At 43.8% G+C, this 24895-nt stretch overlaps 1 protein-coding gene across 1 annotated transcript in view; it reads right to left on the bottom strand.

Annotated features, from left to right (window-relative positions):
- The window catches only part of LOC124613638 (thymus-specific serine protease-like), a 60809-nt gene that overhangs the window by 22026 nt on the left and 13888 nt on the right, over nt 1-24895 (bottom strand). Inside the window, exons 2-4 of the mRNA XM_047142353.1 lie at nt 19573-19808; nt 13778-13913; nt 969-1117 (exon numbers count right to left, since the gene is read on the bottom strand). Coding sequence (XP_046998309.1) covers nt 969-1117; nt 13778-13913; nt 19573-19808 — 521 coding nt within the window. The remainder of the gene's footprint in view (nt 1-968; nt 1118-13777; nt 13914-19572; nt 19809-24895) is intronic.

Here is a 24895-nt window from a genome sequence, read left to right as displayed (position 1 = left end):
CGGCGACAGTAAAACAGGAGAACACCAGCATTCCAGCAGAACTCGCGCGCCACCAAGCCCCGCACTATATGCTACCGCCATGCAACAGCGCTACTCCGTTGCTTCTGGAATATTGGTTGTTCAAATGGTTCAAATGGCTCTGAGCACTTTGGGACTTAACATCTGAGGTCATCAGTCCTCTAGACTTAGAACTACTTGAACCTAACCAAACTAAGGACATTCACACACATCCATGCCCGAGGCAGAATTCGAACCTGCGACCGTAGCAGCAGCGTGGTACCGGACTGAAGCGCCTAGAACTGCTCGGCCACAACGGCATGCTATTGGTTGTTCTTCCAGTTTTAGTCTTTATGTGTATACATATCGATAAAACGAATATCGCACCACACTAATTTGAGAACGCTATATTGAGTGAACATGTAAAATTCTACTTTGAAAATAATTTTTCTGATGAGAAATATACTGTTGCTCTCTGTGGACAGCAGACGTGGAGTGAATGATGTGATGAGCTGCATCTGCTCGGGCTCACTCCAGTTACATATTACAAAATCTAAATTGGAAATATCTGCCGAAACACCAATGAAAGTGCACCTGACGATCTTTAGGAGGGACACCAGGTAAAACTCATTTCTGTTCCAACGTTGTTGTCGAAATGACTGTTTCGACTCTGTTCTGCTTTAGTTTGGTTGTAATATTTTGTCTACCTTTCAGCTTGCTGTTCCTTCGTAGCAGCTTTTGCAGCTCTGACGTCCTAAGCGTTATTGAGAATAAGTTTTGTAGATCACACGTCTCCCTAAACATTCTTTCGAAAAGTTCAGTAGAAAATACGAATACTCACTGCCATCACCATCCCATCCAGTAGACAAGTATTCCTCGTAGGACGCTTCGTAGTCGGGGTCGAAGCAGGACGTGTCATCGCCAGCCAAGAAGTTGGTGAGCTGCTGGGGGGGGCGAGTCTCCACTGGCACTCCGCAGGGCGGCGCAGTACTCCTGCACGGTGCTGTATATGCCGACCATGACGTCATTGTACTGTACCGCGCGGGAGAACCCACTGATGACGAGGCTTGTCAGACCCGCCCCGTCGCACTCCCGCGACACGTTCAGCGACGAACAGAGCCTGTGCAGCAGGAGTAAATTTCTATAAACACTGATAACATAAAGTCGCCCGTAACACCATCAAAAGTGTATATTGCTACAGATAATTAGAGAAATTACATGGGGTATGGGGAGGAGACGTGCATGATGAAATACCTTGTTATATTCCACTAATGCCAAGAAGGTTTGCATGCTTTGAGAGAGTGCATCGACACATTGAAACACCCCCGTTTAAATTCCTTTATTAAGTTTTGAGCGATTTATCGAAGCTACCAAACAGTTAATCATTATGATTATATGACCGTATGCTTAATGGATGAAGGCTATCGTTTTCCTGCTGTGATTTCGGGGGTATTTCAACCGAGTGCGACTGTTCTGAGGCGGAATAGTTAATGATTGAGAGTTTGTCTATTAATGACCACAAACTGATATATAGGGTGTTACAAAAAGGTACGGCCAAACTTTCAGGAAACATTCCTCACACACAAAGAAAGAAAATATTTTATGTGGACATGTGTCCGGAAACGCTTACTTTCCATGTTAGAGCTCATTTTATTACTTCTCTTCAAATCACATTAATCATGGAATGGAAGTAAACAGCAACAGAACGTACCAACGTGACTTCACTTTGTTACAGGAAATGTTCAAAATGTCCTCCGTTAGCGAGGATACATGCATCCACCCTCCGTCGCATGGATCCCTGATGCGCTGATGCAGCCCTGGAGAATGGCGTATTGTATCACAGCCGTCCACAATAGGAGCACGAAGAGTCTCTATATTTGGTACCGGGGTTGCGTAGACAAGAGATTTCAAATGCCCCCATAAATGAAAGTCAAGAGGGTTGAAGTCAGGAGAGCGTTGAGGCCATGGAATTGGTCCGCCTCTACCATTCCATCGGTCACCGAATCTGTTGTTGAGAAGCGTACGAACACTTCGACTGAAATGTGCAGGAGCTCCATCGTGCATGAACCACATGATGTGTCGTACTTGTAAAGGCACATGTTCTAGCAGCACAGGTAGAGTATCCTGTATGAAATCATGATAACGTGCTCCATTGAGCGTAGGTGGAAGAACATGGGGCCCAATCAAGACATCACCAACAATTCCTGCCCAAACGTTCACGGAAAATCTGTGTTGATGACGTGATTGCACAACTGCGTGCGGATTCTCGTCAGCCCACACATGTAGATTGTGAAAATTTACAATTTGATACATACTGACGAAACTGAAATGAGCTCTAACATGGAAATTAAGCGTTTCCGGACACATGTCCACATAACATTTTTCTTTATTTGTGTGTGAGGAATGTGTCCTGAAAGTTTGGCCGCACCTTTTTGTAACACCCTCTATATTTACTACTAACACACAAATTCTGAGGCAGTTGCTACCTTCGCCTTACACATCTAATTACGGTTATATCTTTCATTGGTTGCTGATTTTAGGTACTTCGCCATACGCAATGCTGATGGTTAACATTCACAACAATCCTCACTACAATCCATGGTTGTTACTGGCCGACGCGGTTGACGCGAAACACGTCATTCGGCACTGGTCACTTTGGTTTCATATCACTCGCAAATCGGTATCGATGGGGGTTCACCCCACGACGATCAGGGGGACGCACTCATTCATCATAGTCCGGTGAATTTGCCGTTTACAACTCACTCGGCGCCATTCTTGCCCGTCTCTCCAGTACAGCTGCTCACTCGACACCCAGTACTACTACTCATTCGACACTAGGTTCACTGCCTCCTGCAGCGCTCGACAATCGACTCCTGTCTGCTATCGAGCTGGGTGTCGGATACTAATATCTATGTTCGTGGGATAGTGGATCCCTTACAACATCAATTGGGATCATGTAAGTGGAGCTACTTGGGTGTTACTGCAGTTTAGTGTAAAGTGAACGATACACTCCCTGCAAAATGTTAGCACTCTCTCCACGGTTCTGGTCTCATTTGTATGGAGGATGCAGTCCATGTAGGAGTCACAATTGTTCCTTAACATATCAGATAAGATCGAAGATTTCTATAAGGCGTTCTAACCTGATGTCTGCACACCAAGTTGTTTGTCGCATTTCTGTTAGTGGAGAAGTGTTGGTTCTTGTTGTCCAAAATTGCTACCAACGTGGCTTGTATTTTTCAGATTTAGGCAGGCTTTTAAGTGAAGTAGTCCAAATTTTCCAAATTTTCTTTTATTTACGACGTTCACATTGGATGAAACAACAAAATATCATCAGAAATTCGTGTGCTCGTGAAAATCTGTGATCTACAATTTATACACAATATAACTAATATGTTATCGGAATACTTTTCATTCACAGAGAGTAATAAATAAATTTCCTAATAATCAGTCTGCATTACTCGCAGACTTGCGCCAACATGCAACCACTTTGCTACCGGAAAGGTGCACACCCCACGACTAATTAGCCATTGCAGATCACTGCACTATGACTGCGCAACACGGTTAATGTCCCGACCCGCTTGGCAGAGGGCGTGTGGAGCAGCAAAGCAGCCGAACTCAACTTAACCCCTTGAGTTCCAACGATGTACAACAACTAATTTTAGTATTTTTCACAAAAATGACCATTATCATCATAGTAACCATCGAATGCAACAAGCAATTATCAAAACTTAAATAAATAATGTGAACAGGTGATGTCACTCTGGAAAACGATTTTAAAATTTTTCTCATAATCTTTATTTTCATAGCCAGTAACGAATAAAATAATAAATTGACAACAAATACATAGTCAATGGTTTTAAAGTAGTGGTTTCACATTGGTACCACTGGGACATACAGTTTTCTAACAGCCGTCAGTTCATGAGATATACGAGGGGCGTTCAATAAGTAATGTAACACATTTGTTTTCCGTCCATTTTCGGTTGAAAAAATTGCGAATTTTGCTGTCGGTTATTGGTAAAATTTCCTGTTTGAGGCCCAGTAGTTTCGTGAAAATTCAGTCGGTGGCGGTGCTAAATGTAGCCTTCAAAATAGCGTCTTTAACTGAGGTGCCTTCTAGTCAGAGAGCTGTCATTGAGTTTCTCTTGGCGGAAAACCAGGGCTTCGCAGACATTCATAGGCACTGTCAGAATATCTACGGAGACCTGGCAGTGAGCAAAAGCCGGCCGACCGCACGCAATTGTGACTCCTGCAATGTTGGAACGTGCGGACAGTCTCTTTCGAGGTGATCGACGAATCACAAACACCTCGCTGCTCAATTGGACGTCTCAGGTGGTAGTGGTGACACACTCGTCCACCAGCTGGGGTCCTCATAGGTGAGTGCCCGCTGCGTTCCTCTCCGCCTAACAGAAGACCAGAAAGGACAATGAAGGACCGTCTGTGTGGAATTGCTTGCGCGTCACGAGGCTGATCGTAACAGGTTTTTGTCGAACATCATCACAGGCGATGAAATTTGCTTTCATCACGTTGAACCGGAAGCAAAGTGGCAGTCCATAGAGAGGTACCACACCACCTCCCCTCCGAAGAAAAAGTTCAAAGGCAGCACCCTCAGCCAATAAAGTCATCGTGACGAACTTCTGGGAGTCTGATAGGGTTATTCTGCTTGATGCTGTACCTCATGGCGCAAAGATCAACTCTGAAGCGCATTGTGCTACACTCTGGAAATGGAAGAAACTACACTGGTGTCCAAACTTAAAGCAACAAACCACTGTTTCCCGGGCCAGTGTCTAATTCACGATATAACCATTCAAACTGTCAAGCAGATGCCCGTACAATCGTGTTCTGCACGGAAGATGGCATTCCGGTCAACGAACAACCACACCCATGAAACGAGGTATTGCTTGTTGGGTAGCCAAACATTCACAATCGCTGTGTACACAGTCACAGGCGGCACAGTATGGGACAGAGAAGATACCTAGCAGACTCTTTGCAGAGAAGGGCCATAGAAACAAAGGAAGCACGACAGTCGCAAACTGATGTGGCCTGATGGCTTAATGTGAATAGTTCTGGCATTCCTCGCATGTGGCGACAACTTATAGAGACCGAAGCTGTGTGTCGAAGACTACAGCAAGGCCGATCTCGTGTGCTTTGGCTGTAAGGGCACCACAGTACCGCCTCAGTGCTGCACTGCAACTGGCGTGTGAGCTCCCAGCATCCACTGGACGTGTTGTATGAGGCAGATGGCTTCGACAGCGTGGCCTTTATTGTTGGAGACCTACTATATGTATTCACAGAAAGAAACGTCTAGAGCTGAGTCATCAACATGCTTCCTGGACGGCCGAAGAGTGGGCCAGTGTTCTTCTCACAGATCAGTCCCGATTTAGTCTGCAGAATGATTCTCTATGGATTCGCATCTCGAGGGACCCAAACATTGTGGAAAGTGACTGATATCGAGGAAGATCCCAAATAGTGTGGGATCCCAAATAATGTGGCCAGGGCACTGTTTACCAGTCAAGTAAGGTCACGGCCGGCCGAAGTGGCCGCGCGGTTCTGGCGCTGCAGTCTGGAACCGCGAGGCCGCTACGGTCGAAGGTTCGAATCCTGCCTCGGGCATGGATGTGTGTGATGTCCTTAGGTTAGTTAGGTTTAACTAGTTCTAAGTTCTAGGGGACTAATGACCTCAGCAGTTGAGTCCCATGGTGCTCAGAGCCATTTGAAGTAAGGTCAAGTTGAAAAACAGCTTTTTGTAACGGAAAAAGAGGGGGAATAATATGGTACATAGGAATCCTGAATAAAACCAATCTGCTTTCAGAAAAAAATGCCTTAAATTAAGTACTGAACGTCCCTCGTATTTGAAATAAATGTCGCTTTTTTGGTAGACAAAATCCCACATGTCAAAACATCCGTGAAGTCATAATGGCTAAAACAAATTTTGGTCCTAAATAACAAGCAAAACCTGGGCTAAAATTTAATAAATTTGTATAAAAAGTACCTTTTGCTCCAGTGGTTTCATTACGAAACCACACATAGCAGCAGTAGCACAAACTCAAATTTCATTACAATAACTTTCGATATACTTACTGTCACCGTCAATGATTTTTTTCAATATGATCACTGTAAAAGAGCCACGTGTCACAGTACCCTACAATCACATCGAATAATCTATCCGCTAAGTGGTGCTTTTAACGCAGTAAGTGAGTGCTACAATGCACCACGTTCATGGGAGTACCACAGTGTACCACTCAATGTCTCTGCCTTATAATAGTTTCGCTGGTGCGAAGGCATCGGTACTTCCCAAATAATTAATAAAATGGTGGTTTCAGGCAGAAACAACTGGTACTCGGAGGGTTGAGCGAGGAGTCTGCGGTCGGCAGCGGGCTGCCAAGATATAGTGTAGAGTGCCGGATGCATTGAGGGTGAGACGTCCAGTGTGTCGATTCTTGAGATTGCATCCCGAGTCGTCAGCGAGCACCGGAGTTGCAGGCGGCTGTTCGCAACTTGTGGTAACGGCCCCGTGCATTAGGAGGATGGTTAAGGCGGCCGTGGCAACTGGAAGAGTCTGTTGGGGAGGGATGGTGCAGCCTAGTCTGAAAAAGCACGCATGGGGCGTTGAGTGGTGGTTGGAAGCTGTCGACACCGAGAGAATGGCGCCAAACACAGGAAGAGAGGGCTGGATCCCGAGAAGATTGTACGTTGAGGCCATGGACGTGGTAGTGATTACTGCCATGCGCACCGTGCACAGTATTTCTCAAGGAGGTTTTCAAAGCATTGCAGTCTGAAATTACCAAGCTTTGGTACTTGTTACGAACTTCGTGGCTCATCACGGTGGACTGGTTGAGTTGTGTGCTTGTTGTATTTTGAAACCGTGCGGTTGATTTGTATTACAGGGGACTGCAGACGTATTATCGTTAGCACACCGATCTTACCTATCTTAAGATGCTGCAGTGCCTATATTATTACTAATTACAATGCAAAGTTCCTTTGATCAGACATGCATATGTCCAAAGGAACAGGCACTGCGGCGTCTACAGCCGTTGTGAAATGCATTAAATATATTCGCAGTTGCGATTATATACAACCTTCAGCTGTCTCGAATCCGGATTTCCAGCTTATCGTCAGCGGTCGCCTTACCATTTTTTAATGTAGGAAACGGGTTAAGTAAACAAAACATCTTTATTTGTTGAAGCATAAATACAACAGAAAGGCCGTCCATCAGGCGGAAACAACATAAGACATTACAATCGAACAATATGTGCAAAGTGCGGCTGATCCCGGCGGAGGTTCGAGTCCTCCCTCGGGCATGGGCGTGTGTGTTTGTCCTTAGGATAATTTAGTTTAAGTGTGTTTGTCCTTGGGATAATTTATTTTAAGTAGTGTGTAAGCTTAGGGACTGATGACCTTAGCAGTTCAGTCCCATAAGATTTCACACACATTTCAACATTTTCAATACGTGCAAAAGTGTTTATTAATAAGGTAGGGAGAAAAATAATAACAATAATACTGAAATTAAGACAAAAGGTATGAGGCGTAGATAAAGAGGGAAGAAGGTTTGGCGATATGATAAGACTTGCAGGCACCCCGTGCCTGGCAGATGGGGTGTGAAACAGAGTGGGCAGGGGTCAACATGCGAGGCCTGGCCACGGTGTCTGCGGCACCACTACCAGGAAGAAGCACCTGAAAGGAGGGCAGAAGACAAGGAGGAGGGCATAATATAGTTGGAGGAATGATCAGCGTGCTCTGATACAGTGCATAAAAGTTCCATGCGCCTACTCCGCGTGGGTTACGATATAGAAATGTAGTGCGGGGAGTCTCAGTGTCAGCAGGGGATGCGGGGCTGATGTAAAGATCGCGCGAAAGCCATTGGCGAAGAAGGCGCGGTAGCGCGGTCGGTGCTCGACGTCATTGTGGGCGCTTTTGTAAATACTACCGGAAGTCAAGTCGCGATTTATCACATACAGGTAAGTTCAAAATGGTTCAAATGGCTCTGAGCACTATGGGACTTAACAGCTATGGTCATCAGTCCCCTAGAACACCCAGTCATCACGAGGCAGAGAAAATCCCTGACCCCGCCGGGAATCGAACCCGGGAACCCGGGCGTGGGAAGGGAGAACGCTACCGCAGGACCACGAGCTGCGGACCTACAGGTAAGTGATCGGCCACCCCTTGACCTATACAATCGCATAATTTTTGGTAGAGGGTAAATAAGTATCCTCAGGTTGGATAAAAGTCCACGGGTCAATAGAGTCGGGCGGAATCGCGGAGATAGCAGGCAACGAACTGTCGAACCAGTTTTCAGACGTCACTGGTGGCAGCACAAGTCAGATGGCGGACATCGTAGTTCACGAGGTGGAAGATTGAACAAAGCGGGGTGTCCGTTAGTCCGTTGGCTTGAAGACGTTTATTTGTGGTGTACTTTCACATGCGCCCTGGTTCCCTGTTGTCCGGACGTTGGAGGGAAGGAAATGCTGATGGACATGACGCCAAACCATGGGCCACCGCATCGATGGACGTTTGAGTTCGATGTTGTTGCTAGATATGTAACGAAGCAATGGGGTGTAGAAATCTTTGGTTCGAGGAAGGTGCGTGCTCGACAAGTGAGTGTGAGCTGTGAGCATAACGATGGAATCAGGTGTGTGATGTGACCCTCTGGTACTGGCGGCGATATGGTTGCGTCCCTAAGAATGCCCAGGAGGTCAAGGTTGTGCAGTATTTAGGTCAGCGACGTTCACGGGTGGCCCCTGTCTCGGTAACGCGTTGAAGACATACGGAACTTTGGAGGTGGGAGGTGTTTAGCTTCCACGGTGGATGACTGTTCCAGACCACTTGTTGCGGAGGAGAATATTGCAAATGTTGACACAGTGGTCCGAAAAGGCCAAAAGCCAAAGTTCTGCACATTGGAGTGCAGGTGTGAGTTCCCGAGAGACGCAAATCCTGTCAAGGCGGCTCGCGGAGTCAGTCGTATGGTAAGTATGTCCAGGTGCAATGCCGTGCCAAACTTCCAAGGTGTCGCGGATCACGGATCACGGACGACAAGGCGCAGTTATTGACAGGTGTTGTAGTGGAGCATTTGATCCTTATGGCGCAGGACACAATTAAAATCACCCCCAAGCAAGCAGAGGTCAAAGCACCCAAGAAATAAAGGGGATTTCTTCTGAACAGAAGTGCGCTCTGTGGCACCTGCGGGTGGAACCTGACGGAGCGTAAATGTTGACAATACGAGTCTCCACGATAGTGACTGCCAGGCCTTTAGCGGACGGAAGGTGGGTAATATCAGCCACCCGAATACCCTCTTGGGCGTAGATGCCTACGCCACGTCGCAGGTGGTCACCAGGAGAAGCGTAAGTGTTATATCCCGCGAAGTGTGGCCAAGTGAACTTCCTGCAGTAGCGCGATGTCTGTGTCCTAAGCCCATATCATTTCTCGTAGCAGTTGAATTTCCACGCGGTAGCTGTTGTTAGTATTGATCGTTGTTATTCGGTACATTTGGAGTCGTGCCTCGCCGTGGAGGGGAACTACATCAGCTGATGGTGAAGAGGGGCGAGGCAACGGCGAGCCGTGCCGTGCGCCACCTAACGGCGTTATCGTCGTCCTAACCAGGTCTTCTTCTGCGAGAACTCCGTCCCCAGCATGTGGTTACGCCGTCGTCGACGTCGTCACTCAGCACTATCGACGGCGCTGTCGTTGTGGCGTTCTTATGTTCCACCTCGTCCGTAGCAGCGGGGACCTCTAGGCAGCAGTCGTAACCGTGGAGTTCATTGGTTGAAGTGCAGCTGGGCGAGCCGGCAGAGTCGGTGCCGGCACAACCAGAGCCGGCGTCTCGTCATTCATGTCGTCGTGCAGGTTCTCCGAGGTCTCGTCGGACCAGACGGCCTCTGCAGCCTCGCGGGTGAGCTGTCTCGAGACCGCCTCTTGCCCCTTTTAAGTGAACGTTGTTCGCTGGTCCGTCCCTCTGTGCCGGGAGACGGGAGGGGGACGATAAGTGAAGGTACGTCCATGCCATCAGCCGAGAGGGAATCGGAAATCGTCCCTGTCGTTAGTGGTGCCGGCGTCAGATTGTGAGAGTGACATGTCGACCCCGGCAGTATCCGTAGCAGCTCGAAGGATCACCGGTACATGGTCCGACGGACGGCGGTTAGCGGAAGGACAAGAAGCGCCGATGCGTAGGTGATCGATAAAAAAATCGTCGGGGACGCCACGGTAGCGGCCGGCAATTGGGTGATGCGTCGTTTAAGACACTCAGAGCTGAGGTGGCCTTCTTTGCCGCACCTGGAACAGGGATTGGCCGCCGTATACGACGACCGCGCGGCACCCGCTGATTTTCAGGTAAGATGGCACGTGGCAGCGGAGATCGATGATGATCTGTCGTACACCGTTAAGGACGGGGTATGTTTGGAATTGCGCCCAGCGTTCGGCAGTGTGGCAGTGTACAGTGCCATGAGTGCGGAAAGCTGCGATAACGTCTTCGGCCGGGAGCTCGAAAACTCGTATTGTGCGCGTGCCGAAGCCTGCGTGGTCGACAGTGCCGTCGGCGTGGCAAAAGCGTAGTCCATGTGTGGTGCCACGAAGTATTCTTTCGTATGCCGCGTCTTTGTCGACTTTGACGTACACGGTACTGCTTAAGATGGACAAATAGATGCCCAAAATGTCGAAAACTGGGATCTTAGCTCCGTCGCTTAGGAAGCGTTCCATTTACAAGGCATTTGGTCGGGTGTAATCACAGCAGAAGGTGAATCGTAGTGTTGATTTTCGAAAACGGTTGACCATTGTTCTGCAACACGTAAGCGACACGTAAGTGACGGTCGCTGAAAGTAAACAACAGCGAGCACTCGCGCTCCGCAGGCGGAACAACAGCACGTCCGCACTGCACGGCTCGAAAGCCGGACTGTACCATTTGGCTACCTGTGCGCAATTGACGGCCAGACCGAAACTTTCATATGTCGTTAACCGCCGTGCAGAGTGGCCTTGTGGTTTTAGGCGCCATGTCACGGATTGCGCAGCCCTCCCGCCGGAGGTTCGAGTCCTCCCTCCTCGGGCATGGGTGTGAGTCTTCTTCTTAGCGTAAGTTAGTTTAAGCAGTGTGTAAGTCTAGGGACCGACGATCTGAGCAGTTTGGTCCCTTAGGAATTCACACACACTTGAACATTTTTATTCGTTAATCATACGAGAACCTTCATAGTCTAGTGATTAGGTTCCTAGTAGTATTGTTAATAAATGGTACCGGTGATAATAAACGGTAGCCTTCACAAACTGGAGCCGCTTCCACTCCATGTTCGTGCTGTTGCCAACTGCTCCATTCCATCACTTTCTGGGGCATCGCTCATAATAACTAAACAACTCATGAAGTAATTCGCATTGTTTACATCTTTTCTTATTTTACAAAATGCTATTGTCAGATTATTTTAATAAGCACGCCACACGCACTCCATGAAGACTTTTAGTCTTTTTCTCAATTTGTATTTGACGTTTTGTTTATTTAATAAACAGTATGATGTAGTTATAGGTTTTAGTATGCAAGCCGTGCCCTTGTAGCCAATCACAGCATAACATGCTCCGCTGGTTACGCATCAGCTAAACACAGTAGATTAACGAACGTAAGTACTGTATGTAAACCTACTAGTGGCAACTTTTCTTGGTCGCAAATAACGAAATAATCATGGCTGTAAGACCCAGAAATGTTGCAGTATAGTTGGTGATGTCTGTCGTATTGTGTATGGTAGACTTTCCAATTAAGAGTGTCATAAAATATTAAACTTCCATTTCGTTGACATGGTGGTACCTTTATGTATTTGCATTTAATTTCGTGAAAATAAATCCTTATTAAATTGCTCAGTATTATTTAATCACTCTATATTTATACTGTAAACTCATATAACATTCTGGTACATATTTGTTCAGAGATTAGGTATGCTTTGTGGAAGTAGTTAAAGGATTTTAGGTGGTAGCAGATGAAGAAGAAAGAAAATTACTAAACAGAAGTAGAAGTAAAAAGTAGTAATCCTGATGTACAGCTACATAATCATTTGACGGGGAATATTTATGTCTCCTGGAATCTGAATACTTTCACAGAGAAAGTTCTAGAGCACATACACTGAAGTCATGGGATACCTCCTAATATCGTGTCTGGCCTCCTCTTGCACGGTGTATTGCTGCAATCCACGTGCATGGACTCAAAAAGTCACTGGAAGTCCCCTGCAGAAATACTGACCCATGCCGCCTCTATAGCCGTCCATAATAAAGAGCGTTGCCGGAACAGGAGCTTCCTCACGAACTGATCTCTCGATAATGTTCCATCAATAATCGATAGGATTCATGTCCGGTGATCTGGGTGGCCAAATAATTCGTTCGAATTGTCGAGAACGTCCTTCAAATCTGTCATGAATAATTGTGGCCCGGTGACATGGCGCATTATCATCCATAAAATTTGCCTAGTTGTTTGGTAACATGAAGTTCACGAATGGCTACAAGTGACCTCCAAGTAGCCAGACGTAATCATTTACAGTCACTGATCGGTGCAGTTAGACCAGAGGATCCAGTCCATTCCATGTGAGCACAGTCCACACCATTATGGATCCACAACCAGCTCGCACAGTGCCTTGTTGACCACTTGGGTCCATGGCTTCGTGGGGTCTGTGTCACAATCAAACTCTACCCCCAGCTCTTACCAAATGAAATCGGGACTCATCTGTCCAGGCCACAGTTTTCCAGTAGTCTAGGGTGCAACCGATATGGTCACAAGCCAAGGAGAGGTGCTGCTGGCGATGTCGTCCTGTTAGTAAAGGCATCCGCGTCGGTTATGTACTGCCATAGTGTCGTACTTTCCACATTGATTTCTGTGGTTATTTCATGCAGTGTTTGTTTTCTGTCAGCAGCGACAACTCTACGCGAACGCCGCCGCTCTCGGTCGTTAAGTGAAGGCCGTCGGCCACTACGTTGTCAGTGGTGGGAGGTAATTCATGAAATGTGGTATTGTCGACACAGTCTTGACACTGTGGACCTCGTAATACTGAGTTCCCTAACGACTTCCGAAATGGAATGTCCCATGCGTTTAGCTCGAACTATCATGCCGCGATGAAAGTCTGTTAACTCCCGTCGTGCGGCTACAGCCACGTCGGAAAGCTTTCCACATGAATCAGCGGAGAACAAATGACTGTTACGCAAATGCACTACCCTTTTATAAGTTATTCATTCATGCCTATAAATTTTGTCATCTTGGTGTATGAGATGGTATGCGACTCATCCTGCAATGGAAGAAACGAATTGTCACCACTCAGGACCACATATTTGTCCAACTCGACTATACAGGTAACTGATTCAGTTTGATAGTCTGAAGTGGCCAGGTAGGAAGGCAATAGTTGGGGGATTTTACTTTGTGATACTCAAAGTAGCGAATTCTCCGTTACGATGTCTTCACATTCATAAAAAAGAGAAATTGTACGTGTTCTCTGAAGGACAATGCTTTTTAAAAATGTAAGTGTGCTGGAAAATAAAGAAGAATGTATATTTCTGTAGCTTTTCTTTCGTCTGTAGCACAGGTTCTACTGATAAAACTACAAGCTTCTTGGTCTACCGGAAGTAATCGAGACGTGTGGTTTCCATCAGTATCCCAGAATACAACTGTGTAAACAAATGGAATGGCTGAGACGTAATGGAATACCAAAATATCACCAATTAGTTGTGAATAATATTAAATGAAACAGAGAAATGGCACAACTGACAGAACTGCATGGTGGAGACTGCTGGCTTCGCAAACCTGCAGCACCAGCTCGCAGTGTGACCAACTCACCTGAACAGCTCGTTGATGGTGGAGACGCCGGAGTCGCTCTGCAGCAGCTCCTCGAACTCTTTCATGGCTGCATCCACCACTGGTACGCAGTTAGGATCAAACGTCTGCATGCTCTCAGCCACCACTTCCAGGTACTCTGCGGCCAACGACACTCCATTTCAGTAAAATCACACAGACGTTTGAATGCATTGATTCTATGGTTTTTGGTCTCACAATTGGCATTTCGCCCTAGCAAGAGAAATATTTCCCTTTAATTCCGGAAAGGGTCTCCACATAAGTAATACTTGCTGTTTTGCCAGAAGCTGACATGTTGAGCCCGTGGCTGTGCGCAAAATATAGGTTGAGTCTTACATATATAAGTAGCATTTATTTTCATCCTGATTGACTATATAGCAAGGTTTTATTTTTGTGATGGATAGGAATGAGGAAATGACTACTGTCTTTGATTTCCAACATAAACCATTATTTAGTATAAATGGAGTTTTCATTGTTTCAAATTAGTAAATGGGAAATTTCAAACTGAGGGAATCCAGATCCATTCAGTGTCAGTCACAAACTGTGCTCCATGTTTTTTTCAGCAAATATTACAGTCTCACGCATCTATAATCCGGTAGAGCTGATCAAGCTTATTCATAAATGGTTTGCTGAATCTACTATAGTCAGAGATGTACAAATATATGATTTGAGCTCGTTTTTAATAAATTGTAGGGATTCTGTTTCTGGCTCACCTGGGAGAGTATTCATTTACGAACGCACTCTTCGACCAAATCCTTATCAACACTTACATATCAAAACTGTACGCTGTCTCTATTGCTAAGAGACCTGAGGGAGAGACAGAACAGCAGAAAATGGAAAGCTCACTGTTTCTACACGTTTGTAGAACGACCTGTAACAATTGTTTTGTGGCAGTGGAAAAAGAAGATGAGCAGGAAAGATTGGTGCTTGACTACAAGCATTTAAATGAGGTCTTAGATAGAACATTCGGAAAATATGAATAAACTGCAGTAAACGGCACTCAAACGAAAAAATTAAGTAAACTGTTTATTATTTCAGAAGTAATCAACATAACCGTTAATACGTTTTTTAACAGTTAAGCCGGCTCCTGTAAAGTTATGATGACATTTTTCTTTTAGTACAAGGACCCAATGCTCATTGACTTTCTGGAACAAGGTGCCACAACTTAACCACTGTCGTACATGGACACTTCGGAAAAATTGAAACATGCCATCAAGTCCAAACGCCCAGGAATGTTGACGATCGGCATCATTCTGTTGAGGTATAATACGAAGATTGTTTCGACTATTCCGATGGAATTTCGCTGGAAGCTCTTACACATCCTGCACAAAGTGCCAGTCTGTCTCCAAACGATTTTCGTATTTTTGGAGCCCTGGAGAAAGACAATCAAGGGCGTTCATTTGCTTTGAACAAGGAGGTGCACTCTTGAATACAATCACGGTTCTGTAGGCAACTGCAAATATCTTTCCGTGACAGTAATAACCATCCTGTCTCACTGTGAGATAAATGTATTAACAGTTATGATGATTACTGTTGAAATGATAAACAGTTTACTTACTTTCTTCCACCTGTCTCGTTTTCATTTGACTACCCCTGATACATAAAATGCAAAGTACTAAACTGATGAGCGGCTTGACATCGGGTTTCCAGCAGATAGCCATAGCTACCAAGACCAGTAAGTACACTGCCTTCTTGTATAATGGTATATGTTAACAATGTAATGTTCTGCGTCATTTGTCCTGAATGGGTATGTAACACAGTTCATGTTCCCTAGGTCTTTTGAGTGCAGATCTTGTATCCAAACTAGCAATGTTATGGTGATATTTTGTCTCTCTTCGTGACTGGATAGCTCTCTATGAATTACTACAAAGTGTATTTGAAGCATTGAAAAGGGGAGGCGTGATTTGGAATCTGCTGAAAAAATGATAATCTTCCTGAAGGGTATAATAAAGAAATGTGAGATCACATTGGTTAGTGAGAGACATAGACCTATTACTTGTCACCCACATCCAAATATAAGAAACAATTAAGATCATTTTATGTTTTATGTGGATACTATAGGAAACTTGTGATAGAATAATGTTTAAATTCACCTTGCCCAAGTGAATAACTCAAGAAAAATGGAATGAAGATCTGAGGGAGGTACTGACAGAAAGTATCTGATCCTGTGAAAGAGGTCCCGTGCTATAGCAATATTTTATGTTGACCTTATTCGTCATTACTTATTCATTTATCCACCAATAGTGGTAATCTTGGTCATGGAGCAGAGGAGTTTCGAGAATGTTGAGTAAATGGTGAACATAGAAGTGAAACAGCTTTAACAAACAGGATACTCCTGAAATAGGAAACTGGAACACACTGACAAAACATAATTGCTAGAAGTACCTCAGGCAATAACCAAATTTAAATGTCACCTGGTGGTCGCATTATAGTAGTACGTTCGCTCCATAAAGCATTCTGCTGCCTAAAAGAGTGCCATATGGAACGTAGCCTATTGGGAACATGGGCACTCCTTAGGCAATAGTTTCATTATTAAATACAGATAATCTGGTGACTGATGTCCTCTCTAGATTACCACTGTTAAGTTTGTTGTTCCTCCTTCTGCTTTACGCTTGCGTACTGTGTCTTTTGAGAGGGACCAATGAACTGTTGTTTTATCCCTGCTTTATTTAAAAGAGGTTTATGTATGCGTAGTTGAACCAGTGTTAACTTAACAACTTTAACAACTTGTCACCACATGTCGAGTGCCCGACGACTACCTAAGAGTATAATATACCGTCTGTGGGCTTGCACCCTGACATCATACTGGGCTGCGACCTCAAAATTTATTGATTGTGATCTAAGGAACCTATATATATATGTATATATATATATATATATATATATATATATATATTGCACTGTTTTAATTAGAAAATACTTAATTTCGTAGAGGTATGTACCGTGTATGCAACTAATTGAAGCCAGTTTGTTTATTGCCATACGCCTTTCGCTTCATTTATTTGGGAAGCATCATCAGTCGCCTGTAATACAACTTTCCTTTTATACATACAATAAACGTATTATTTGGTAGAAGTAATATGCTGTTAGATTACATTTTGTCGTATCTTTCTCTTGTTTTCTGGGTTGAAATCACCTTCTGAGGACAAAATTTGTAATCTCAACTTATCGTTCGGTGTTACCTACGATTTCCAGCGCTGTTGACTCATGTGTGTGGTTCTGGAGATGTATTTGTTAGTTTCCATACTCCATCTGGCCGATTTCAGGCGTCCTTCCACCCACATCTGTCACATCGCATATATAACTTACACTTTCCACTTTGTGATCAACATATGTGTGTTTTCAGTGTGTAGTGTTGCCAACTGTTGTTGTGTCTTTGTCCGTCTTTTGTATGTGTTGTGTTGTGGTTTGATATTTTTCATTTGTTGTGTGTGTGAATTTGTGTGTAATTGTGTAATACTTTCTTGAGAGGGTGATTTTTTTTTACTTTTAATATGGATATTTGTGTGTGTGTGTGTGTGTGTGTGTGTGTGTGTGTGTGTGTGTGTGTGTGTGTGTGTGTGTATTTTGCTGTGCGTAAATATGTGTTTTTATATAAAGGAGATTCATTAATTATTTATCTTGGTTACATTTCGGTTTGTTATTGTTTTTGTGGCTAGCACAGCAGTGTCGATGCAGTTGTTCAGCATACTGTGGCAGCCATTCTTTTGGCAGCCAACCAAGCCATTCCATTTTTCATGGGATCTCCCCCTCAGAAGACAATATTCTGCATCAAAGGTATTGGCAAAGATCAGACGACGCTACAGCTTCCAGTACTCTGCAGGTGTACCAACTATTTCTTTAGGTGGTGCTATTTATACTGACCCAGACTCTGTCAACGAACATTTTCCTGAGCATTGTGGTCACACATTTACATCTGAGAACTACCATCCCGCATATCGGCTTATAAAATAGTGGGTGGACCGAATATGCTTGCCTTTTACTACCTGCCACCTGGAGCCATGCAATGCTCCATTCAGTGTATGGGAATTCTCCAGTGCCCTATCCCATTGCCCTGATGCAGCCCCAGGGTCAGACAACATCCACAACCTAATGCTGAAATATCTCTCAGTGGACTGTCAGCAACACATCCTTGTCCTCTTTAATCGGATCTGAAATGAGGGTGAGTTCCCATCTCAGTGGAGAGAAAGCGCGATTGATCCAGTATTGACACTGAGTAAGAACCCCCTCGAAATTGACAGTTAACACGCAATCACCCTTACTGGCAATCTCTGTAAGTTGCTCAAACACATGGTGAGCGAGCGACAGGGTTGGCTTCTTGAATCCTGAGGCCTTTTGACTCCATCTCGGGGAGGCTTTTGGAAAGGCCGCTCCACGGCCGACAATTTGGTTCACCTGGAGTCCACCATTTGGACGGTCTTTGCTCGTCGTCAGCATCTCATGACTGCCTTTTTCGACCAACAAAAGGATTATGGCGTGACATGGCGTCACTACGTCCTAACTACGTTACATGAGTGGGGTCTCCAGTGGGTCCCGATATTTGGCAAGAATTTCCTGTCACACCATCCATTCCAAGTTCAGGTGGGGTCCCACAGGGCTCTGTAATGAGCGTCCATATCTTTCTGGTGGGCATCAATAGTCTAGTGGCGGCTGCAGGGTCTCTGGTTTCACACACCTCATATACCAACGATTTTTGCTTTTATTATTACCTCTCTAGTGTGGTTGTGGCTGAGTGTTGCCTGCAGGGAGCCAAAAAAAGGGGCAGTCATGGGCTGTCAACCATGGCTTTCGGTTTTCAGACTCATGCCATATAATTCTGTAGCCACTGTGGTGCGCATCCACACCCAGAGCTTTACGTAGACGATCAGTTACCTATTTCTGCCACTAGTCTTCGATTCGCAGCTGATGTGGCTTCCCCATATCCGTCAACTTAAGCGAACATCCACTCCTCAATAAATTTCACTGCACAATTTGATACATTCATAGTTCCGTAGGCAGCTGCAAACGTTTTTCCGTGAGGGCACTGCCCGTCTTTTCTCACATTCGGATAAATGTATTATAAGTTAAGACGATTACTTTTGAAATGAACTATTTACTTACTTTATCTATCTGTGTCGCTTTCATTTGACTTTCCCTTTTAGATATAGGGATTACAAGATGAGAAACCTGATAAAACAGACACAAACACCAAGTCTAGAGTACGATTGCAGGGAGAATTATCAGCGGCGAACTGGTATGACATGGGCGTAGAAAAACTGCCACAGCGTCTACAAAAATGTATCGACAGAAATGGTGATTATGTCGAAAAATAGCTAAGTGTTCAAGCTGTAAACTGATGTGAACCATTGTAGAAATAAACAAGTCTACGTACTTATAAAAAAATAGGAAACCTTAATTTTGGAATTTTTGGAATTATCCTCGTAATATATCCTTTTTCGTTGTTATCCAGGTTGCACTTCCATAAGTTGCAAATACAACTGACAGCGACTTTTTTTTTTTTTTTTAAAAATTCTAGAAGTGTCTCTTTCCTTACCTTCATTAAGGTTCATTTAGTATTACCGTTCATTAATTTAAATTTCTCTGTCTTATGTTGAAAGCCAATTTCGTCTTCTTGTGATATACTGCATCCAACGTATTTAAAACTTTCTAATTACTCAAAATTGGAAAACAAATGTCAATGGACACATTTTTGTCATACATAAAAGCACTTGTGGAGATGGAAATACGGAATGAATAATCACAGCGACGCGGGAAGCTGTTGCTGGTGTGCAGAGGGCTACCTGGGAAGTTGGCCTGTGCCAGAACGGGCGCGCTGGAGGCGACGGCTCCGTCGGTGATGTCCGGGTAGCGGAGGCGCGCCCAGGCGGCCAGGTTGCCGGAGTACGAGCCGCCGAAGACCACCCACTTGGCGGCGCCCAGCTGAGGGTTCTCCTGGCGCTGCTGCCGGATGAAGGACGCCAGGTCCTCCAGTGCCTGCGTCGAGATCAGGTAGCGCAGGTTCGTCGTGCTGATGTCCCTGCGGAAGCAAGCGGGGGCTGACCGAATATGCTTACGCTGATCGTTTTTAAAAAGTGTTGCATTGTAGGAGCAAATGAATCTGAGGTTTCAGTAAAATACAGGGTTGTTCGTAGGTATTTCCGGGGCTTCGGAAGACGAATGCGCCATTGTGTAGAAGGTGTACAGAAGATTCGTGATACACGTTGTGCCGTACTTGCACTAGGGATCAGGTGTGTCATACACACAACACGTAGACAAATCATCCACTCCGTATTGTCACATCGAATTAGTTCATGGCTGCAGATAGGCAACCCAACGAAAAAATTACTATGTCTGACTCCTGTTGCGCCTTCCCAGCCAATTCGTGTCGACAATTTCACTAAATTTCACTCTCGTATTGTCGGTTGCCAGGTCACGAATGGTGCCCAGATTGAGCAATCGTAATGTAAGTTTAAAACTTTGGGAGACTCTCTATACGCTGTATGTTTTCTGTACGTCTTGCATTTTTCGTGCAGTCATCTTCTGCAGCACAAGAGATACTTAAGAATAATCTTCTACCTTTCAATTTACGACCACGTAATTCTGCATATCTCCACTCCTGAAGATGGGCTTCATTCCAGGGGCGACATATACTGTGGATCTAGAGACACGATAGCTCTCTAACGGGTGTTTCGATATGTTTGACATACTTTAGTAAAATAATTTACGTTTTGCAAGCTGTCTGAAAATTATAATTTAACTTTATCAAAACTAGAGATGATTGTCTCATTGGGACAGCCGCGATCGTTCTTTGAATAAAAATGTGGCATTTCAGTTTTGGATCGCTATTTTTTTTATTTTCAATAACCGGTTTCAGGATAGCTGCCCGTCTTCAGATCATATATTGCAGAGTAACGTGTCAGTACAGAACTATTGGTTCGCTGTCAAAACCAATAGTTCTGTAGTGACTCGTTACTCTGTAACTGCAATATTTGATTGGAAGGTGGGCAACTTGCCTGAAACCGGTTACTGAAAATAAAAAAAATTGCAATCAGAGACTGAAATGATATATTTTTAAAATAACTGATTTCTTTTTTTAACCATGAACTGCTTTCTTCTTACGTACCAACATTGACCTGTTCAAGATCCCTTTCGTTGCTGCCAGGGGAATTGTTTCCTGTCTCCATAGCAGTACTGGGATGTTTCTGCTGGAATATCTTCCAGGACGTCTATTACGCTTTTCTCAATGTAGCAAACAGTATCAAAATCACCTCTTTTCGCAGAAGGTCATTGCTGGAGAATGTTGTGTCACAGCGCTGATTGTCATGGTGGAGCATCCAGCTGTTGTACATGTCCCTTTCTTACCCTGAGTCTTTCAAGGACTTCCCAATGAAGTTAGCTGACAGTTTGTCCTGAAAGCGATAATTCTTTGTCAACGATACTCTAGCTGTAAAGAAACTAATGAGTTTTTGTTTATGGATAGACTCATTCGTGCTGCCTCCGGATAGGGAGACTTTTGCCGGAATTGTTTCCACTATTCAGCATCTGTGATACCGAGAATGAAGAATATGGCTACATTTGAAGGCGGTCCAGATAATAAATACACCTACTATTCTAACTGATCCTCTGTTCTGTGTCAGGCTCACTGAACCATTTTTGCATGACTTATGATAGAATTTGATTGACACTAAACGCGTTCAAATTTAGCGCTCTGCTAATCATTGACATTGTCAATCGACTATCTGATATCACTGGACACGTGACTGTTTCCACATTTTCATCTGTTCTACAGTTATACAATTTCACCTGTACCCCCTAAAAAAGGTTGTAACTTGTGAACCGTTACGCCCTCGACAGTAACTGTACTCTGTAACACATCTACGACCTGTCATTATTCACTTCGGTGGTTTCGCCAAGTTTCAAACAAAATTTTATGACGCTGTATTGCTCGTACTTTTGCTGTCTGCATTCGTAACATACGTGAGAAACAAAACTCCACTTTATACCCACACTCTTGCAGTAACTAAGAAACACTGAAACTGGTAAAGGTCACAATCCAAAGTAACTGTCGTGCGAATAGAGAGGCAACAGAATTGCCGGTTTATGCGCAACATTATTAGTCTCATTACTTTTGTAGCACGCCTCGTATTTATTACGAAAGGCCTCACTGTGGCAGCATTATTGTAGCCACATCATCTCCTCAAGCAGTGTAATGTAGGGTTCTACATTACACTGTACCTTAAAATGTTTATTTGCAGTGAGATATTAACCAGAAAGGCAAATAAAACACTTTCACAGACTCCAAACTGCGTTTTTGTTGTCGTGGTCTTGAGTCCGAAGCGGCTTTTCGTGTTACACTACCCAGTGCAAGCATCTTGGTCTTAGAATAAGTACTGCAACCTACATCCTTTTGAATTTACCTACTGTATTCGTTTCTTGGTCTTCCTCTACGAGTTCTATTTCCCCCTCCCCTCCTCCTCCCACCCCCCTATACACACACACACACACACACACACACACACACACACACACACACACACACACACTTCTCTCCAACACTTAACTGGTGATCTGTAAGCTATTCTTTCTTTTAATCAAGTAGTGCTACAACTTTTTTCCTCCCTAATTCTCTTAAGTACCTCCTCAATTAGTTACGCACTATCCCTATCTATTATTGAACATTCTTCTGCAGTGCAACATTTGACAAGACTCTATTCTCTTTTATCTGAACTGTTTCTTACCGACATTTGACTTCAATGCAAGGCTACACTTCAGAAAGGACTTCCTAACACTTACCTCTATAGTCGATGTTAACAAATTTCTCTTCTTCGGAAGCCCTTCTCTTGCACTGCGAGTCTACTTTTATATCATCTTTACTTCAGCCATCATCATTTATTTTACTGCCCCAAATGGCAGAATCCATAAACTACTTTAAGACTCTTGTTTCCTAATCTAGTTCCTTCAGTACCACATGATTTCATGTGTATATGCAGACTGAAGAGACGAATGAAAGTTGAAATGCTCTCTGAAACTATGTAGCTTCATTTGATTACCTGGTTTAATTCGACTTCATTCCATTACGTCTGTTTTGCTGTTGTTGATGTTCATCTTAAATTTCCTCTTTCAAGAAGACATCCATTCCGTTCAACTGCTTTTCCGCGTCTGTTGTCTCTGATAAAATTATAATGTCATCGTCAAACCTCAAAGTTTTTATTTATTCTCCCTGTACCTTAACAACTTATGTAATTTTTTTCTTTTGTTTCTTTTACTGCTTGCTCAAAGCACAGATTGAATAACGTCTCACTCGGTTCTCAACCACTGCTTCTCTTTAGTGCCCCTCGATTCTTATTACTGCGTCTGGTTTCTACACAAGTTTTAAATAGCCATTCGCTCCCCGTATTTCACCTTTGGTACATTCATAATTTCAAAGAGATAATTCCAGTCAACAATTACAAAAACTTTCTTTAAGTCTACAATTTCGATGGACGTAGGTTTGTCTTTTCTTAACCTATCTTCTAACAAATGTCGTTGGGTCAATATTGCTTCGCGTGTTCCTGCATTTCTCCGGAATACAAACTAATCTTCTCTGTTATCGGTTTCTCCCAGTTCTTCCATTCTTGCATAAATAATTCGTGTCAGTATGTTGTAACAGTGACTTATCTAAGTGATAGTTCGATAATATTCAAGCCTTACAGCACATGATTTCCTTGGAATTGGAATTATTAAATTCTTCTTGAAGTCTGAAGGTGTTTTGCCTGTCTCATGTATCTTGCACATCAGTTTTATTAGTTTTGTCACGGCTGACTGTTCCAAGAATGCCACTATATCTGGCGGAATGTCGTGTGCTCCAGGGTCCTTGTTTCGACTTAGGTCTTTCAATGTCTTCTTACAGGAAGAATAACCAAAAGACAGTTTGTCCCAAGATATGCTGATCGTCATACGGTGTCTGCGTTTCCTAATTGGCTTCGCTCGTAACCCCTACTTACGTATGTATGATGACGGCATCTCCTCTTGCACCTGTGCTAGTGGAGGTTTTTGTCTTTTATCTTTTCTTAACCTTTGTTTTATTGCTTGCTTTGTTATCCTAACAAACTGCGGATGTTTCATACGAACTTGATACTTTACCTTCGAGTGTTCTACTACAAAGCACACCCAATATTTGGAAGTGAAAACTGATTGTATTTTACAATACCAAGTCGAAGTCAAAATCGATAAAGTTCCTAAATAGGAACATAAATACGTAACGACAGTTATTAATGAGAACTGCTTCAGTAGCGGAACAGTCAGGTCCATTGAAGGAGATACAATTTTTGTTGTTATTGGCACTTACAAATAGACTAAGTACGAACGATAAATTGAAAGACGATGCATAAAGTCTTTTGAATACTTGTTCTTGTATTTCAGTGTAGACGTTTGCTTGAGCAAATTAATGTGGAGGGTTTGAAATACTTGCGGGCTTTTTACGCACGGTTTCAGAGCCTAACAAAGTGTATAATTCACCATATTTATTTATTTGATTTATTTATTTAACCTGATCTGATTAGGGCCATCAGGCCGTCTCTTACATCGAACCAAGATTTGACACATACAGAATTTATTACATTATAGGTACCAAAGATATAACAGTTTTAAGAAGACAACTAGTATTAAAATGATTTTTGTGTCTGAAGTGGCAGTGTGACTAAATTATACTGAATATCAACTAAGAAAATTAATAGAGGCGTTACTTGTACTATTGGTGCTGCTAATACTAATAGTGATAGTAGTAATAATAACAACAATAATGGCAATAGTTGTGATATTATTAACAAAAATGACACCGACAAATGTAAGAAGAATTTATAGGCCGACGGAATAGACGTCTTCCGATATAGCGAGTTCTAGGAAAACGAAATTTAACGAGACTACGTCGGCTAAGATTACTGGGAATGATCTAGTTGGAAAGAGGGATGTACAAGGGTGGTGAGTGCGTACAGGGACAGCGGTAATCTTATTGGTGCTTTAGTAGATATGTACTTACCCGCCAGCAGAAAATGGAGGTTAGCTAATATAAGGTAGGAAGTTGTTCCAGAGTTGGGACCCTGCCACACAGAAGGACTTCGAGACGGTAGCTGAACGATGGGGTGG

The sequence above is a fragment of the Schistocerca americana genome, chromosome 4, assembly GCF_021461395.2.
Source record: "Schistocerca americana isolate TAMUIC-IGC-003095 chromosome 4, iqSchAmer2.1, whole genome shotgun sequence".
NCBI lineage: Eukaryota > Metazoa > Arthropoda > Insecta > Orthoptera > Acrididae > Schistocerca > Schistocerca americana.
This window is presented reverse-complemented; position numbering and strand designations above follow the sequence as displayed.